The sequence below is a fragment of the Phytophthora parasitica genome (assembly GCF_000247585.1).
Source record: "Phytophthora parasitica INRA-310 unplaced genomic scaffold supercont2.16, whole genome shotgun sequence".
Lineage (NCBI taxonomy): Eukaryota > Oomycota > Peronosporomycetes > Peronosporales > Peronosporaceae > Phytophthora > Phytophthora nicotianae.
The window spans coordinates 163,442-166,885 of NW_008649002.1; the positions used below are offsets into that span (position 1 = coordinate 163,442).

The 3,444-nt window shown below is 46.9% G+C and overlaps 2 protein-coding genes across 2 annotated transcripts; both read left to right on the plus strand.

Annotated features, from left to right (window-relative positions):
• Window positions 1-61: 61 nt before the first annotated feature.
• Window positions 62-1,825, plus strand: PPTG_22381 (hypothetical protein; the record flags this gene model as incomplete). The annotated part of the gene is made up of 4 exons (XM_008903791.1): window positions 62-283; window positions 786-813; window positions 1,208-1,342; window positions 1,551-1,825. The coding sequence occupies 4 exons, from the start codon at window positions 62-64 to the stop codon at window positions 1,823-1,825; spliced, it is 660 nt and encodes a 219-aa protein (XP_008902039.1).
• A 160-nt stretch (window positions 1,826-1,985) lies between these two features.
• Window positions 1,986-2,445, plus strand: PPTG_08718 (hypothetical protein; the record flags this gene model as incomplete). Its single annotated transcript, XM_008903429.1, has 2 exons — window positions 1,986-2,139; window positions 2,216-2,445. 2 exons carry the CDS (start codon window positions 1,986-1,988, stop codon window positions 2,443-2,445), a joined length of 384 nt encoding a protein of 127 aa, XP_008901677.1.
• Between the last annotated feature and the right edge of the window lie 999 nt (window positions 2,446-3,444).

The following is a 3,444-nucleotide window of genomic DNA, read 5'->3' on the forward strand; positions in this document are numbered from 1 at the left end:
TGGGGCGGTCTCGGTAGCGTGGCAGGGCGCGACACACGATGCAGATGTGGTCTCCACAAATATGGCGGGGGTCCACGTTGGCACCACGCCAACCTGGAGGGACGTTGGATCAGCGGCGAGAACATCGTGCAGTGGGGCACCTTCGTCGAGGTTTATAGACTTTCGGGTAACCAGCTCGGGCAACAGATTTAGCAGTGCCACGCACGGCGCGTCTTGCGTTGCCAACACCCCAGCAAGAGTGTGCAAGGGACACGTCAAGAAATCGTTCTTGTCCGGAATCAAGGTGAGTTTCTGCTCTTCGGAGGTTTTGACACGCAGGATTCGAAGGTAGAAAGTACCATCCGCTGATAATGACACGTGCTGCTTTTGAATGTATCCCAAGTCGGAAGATCGGCCAAAGCAGTGCTACATCAGGCACGCTAGCACAGCGTCTTGGTAGTCACCATGCACACGTGCCGTGCTGTATACATAACGGATTAGACACTGTAGATCCTCCTTAGCACAAGGAGGAGCCTTATTATTCAAGCCACCTTTTTCTCTTTTCATGCAATATTTGTCTAGTGTCTTGCCTTGCTTGAGCAGTATCAATTCAGTAGGCATACGTAAGTGTGAATATTTATCAAATAGCCATAGCTTCACATTTCTATGGTACGAAGTCGCCGTATTACGTGCAAGCTTACCTTTCTTATCGTCGTTTGTGGCAAGATAGAATTCGAAGCGATCCATCGTCGCAGCTAACCGTTTGCCGGAGGCGTCCAGGGGGATGCTAACATCCTCTCCTCCAGCATCCGCTTGAATGCGGCAACCGCGGTGGTGCGCTCCTTCTCCGTATTAGTAGGGACGAAAGCGGCTAGGCTCATCAGATCCCTCTGCCTTTCTTAGTTGTTTGAACAGTGTGTGGATTTATTTATTTCACGTAAACTGGCTTCCTAGTCCAGGATCTAGCCTAGATACCTGAACGGCACCAATATATGACAAATATTTTTCGATGTGACTATTGTAAAGGCATATACATATCTTCGCTGACAAATATTTGTCGGGATGTGTCGAAACCTAAAACCCTACCCCTGATAAATATATTTGGTCAAAATCGATACCTCCAGGTATATCATTGGATAATACTCCACATAACATAACTATTAAACAATTGTGAATTCATCCATATTCTCATCAAATCCTATCTTTAACCGTAGCCATTTTAGCTTAGGACGAGGGTCAGATTGGGATACCAAAAACACCAGCAATTTTGTGTGCCAGCACCACATTTGCGCAAACTGCAAAGACTTGGCGCAAGCGGCTTCGCACAAGCGGCGACAGAAGGACGCACACCAACCACTGATTGGTAGTAATTAGCCAATAAACCAGAAACAAATCCCCCCTCCCGCAGCGCAGAAACAATGAGCAAGGACTTCATTGAGAGCCTGAAGCGCCTCGTCGACGATGGCAACCAGGGGAAGAAGTATTATCCCTTGCTAAAAAATAAAATATAAGCTGGAGGTCAGTAAGGACCGCTATATATTTGGGGGCTTTCTCATGGAAGGCTGTCCTAGAGACCGACGCACCAGCACTACTCTTCGTCGGAGCGTGTGACGCCGTGGCAGGCCTACGAGGTCATGAGCGTATACCGGAGGGTCCGCAGCACTTCCTTGATGACCTTGGCGCTGATAGCGTCCTCACAGTCATCGAAAACCAAGTCACTGAAGCTCGTGCTGGCGGTATGTATGCTCCGCCAGATCAGGTTGACGTTGAGCTCCCCTCCTACTACTCAAAGCTACGCTTCCCGCAGCATGAGGCATACGTGTGGAAGTCGGAGTACTGGCTCTAGGATGGAAACCGTGAGTCGCCCATTCATATGGTCCACGGGCGAATAATCTCCTACACCCCGCCATATGCAAGAAATTGCTTCAAGATCTGGGTGTTTCCCTCAAGAATCAGCCAAGACCACAAGCTTTAAATACGGAAACTAGGACAACTCCATCGAGAGAATGGTAGCTACAGCAGGGAGCGGGGTGCTTGTCCAGCGCCCTGGAGACGTAGTCTGCCTCAACAACCTCGTATTTCACGCTGTATTACTGGTGTACAAGAAGAATACGAAGCCAGCAGACAAGTGGGGCGGGATATTTGGGGACGTGATCGTGCGTGCAGAAGACCACTGGGAAATCGTTCCGCTTTGCTACCAAAGTTGCGTCAGGGTCCAAAAAAGCATTATGTAAAGCGTGGGAGCCGCTGCTATCAGCTTACAGCGTGATGGAGTGTGGGGACTACGATCCGGCCAAGTTTGAAGAAACGAAGAAGAATTTCATGGAGACACTGGTGTTGCCGAACAAGTCGGGGAAGGCGCGAATTGGCGCCAGTGCAAAGCGTGATAAAAAGCAGTGTAGAGACGAACAGATGAAGGCGGTTCGTGCAGCTAAGCGTGGAAATTTAGATGAATCGGGCCAGTAACCATTCAATACAATCTGTTTCCTAAAAATATTTCTCGCTCAATATTTTTTTCGCAGCCTATCTTTCTATAATGAAACTAGCAGCAATGTTCATAGAGCCATGGACGCCAATGACCATGCAAAACAATCCAGATTTTACTTGAGATTGATACCTTGCAATTTATTCACAAAGTTATGTGGACATTATTTTCAAAGCCAAAGGCTCTTTGACAACAGATCGAGGTCAGAATAGCTTTTTTTATCCATCTACTTATGTATTTTACAAGCGGTATTGCTACACGCAAGGGTATTCACGAAGTTCGATATATGTTGAAGTTAACTAATCATGTTAAGATTTTGCAGCCTATCAAAGTCAAATATGTTTTGCATCTTTTACGCTGACCAAAGGTGTCGAAAATACAATACCCTATCACTTCTACAAGACAAGCTTGATCTGCGGTAAATATCAACAGCTATTTTTGGAGGTTGGTATAGTGAACTTCAACTTGATGTTTCATATGAGATTGTAGTCGCAGCCCCTGGTAACTGTGCGGGATTTCACTGTATGCCACGACTTGGTATGTCTGCTCAAACTACATAGAACACTTCTGACATCACAAACTTGGACAAACTCACGCGGATTCAAAAAGAGGGATGACATTTTTGAATCGCAGCCTATCTTGATTAACGATGAGATAGACCGTCCAATATTGTCAAGCACTTAGTGACGGAAGAACGAACAGTTTCTACATGTCAGAAGCTTACATGGACCTTTTTATCAATTAAATATGGTTTGTCAACGGGTGTATTGATTGCATCAAAGGCCATCACACTGTTCTCGTTCTAAAGCCTGGCCGATGTTTCTTGGACGCCCATCGCGACGAGATCCAATGTGGCGGCGAGATTGTGAACGGTTGACAAGTGTCTCCCTCCCCATGATGTTCCTTGAGTTTCCATCGCGTACAGAAGGTGAATGCATGATCCGAACTTGAGCCAGTAGTTACAAGGGCAGACACGAGTC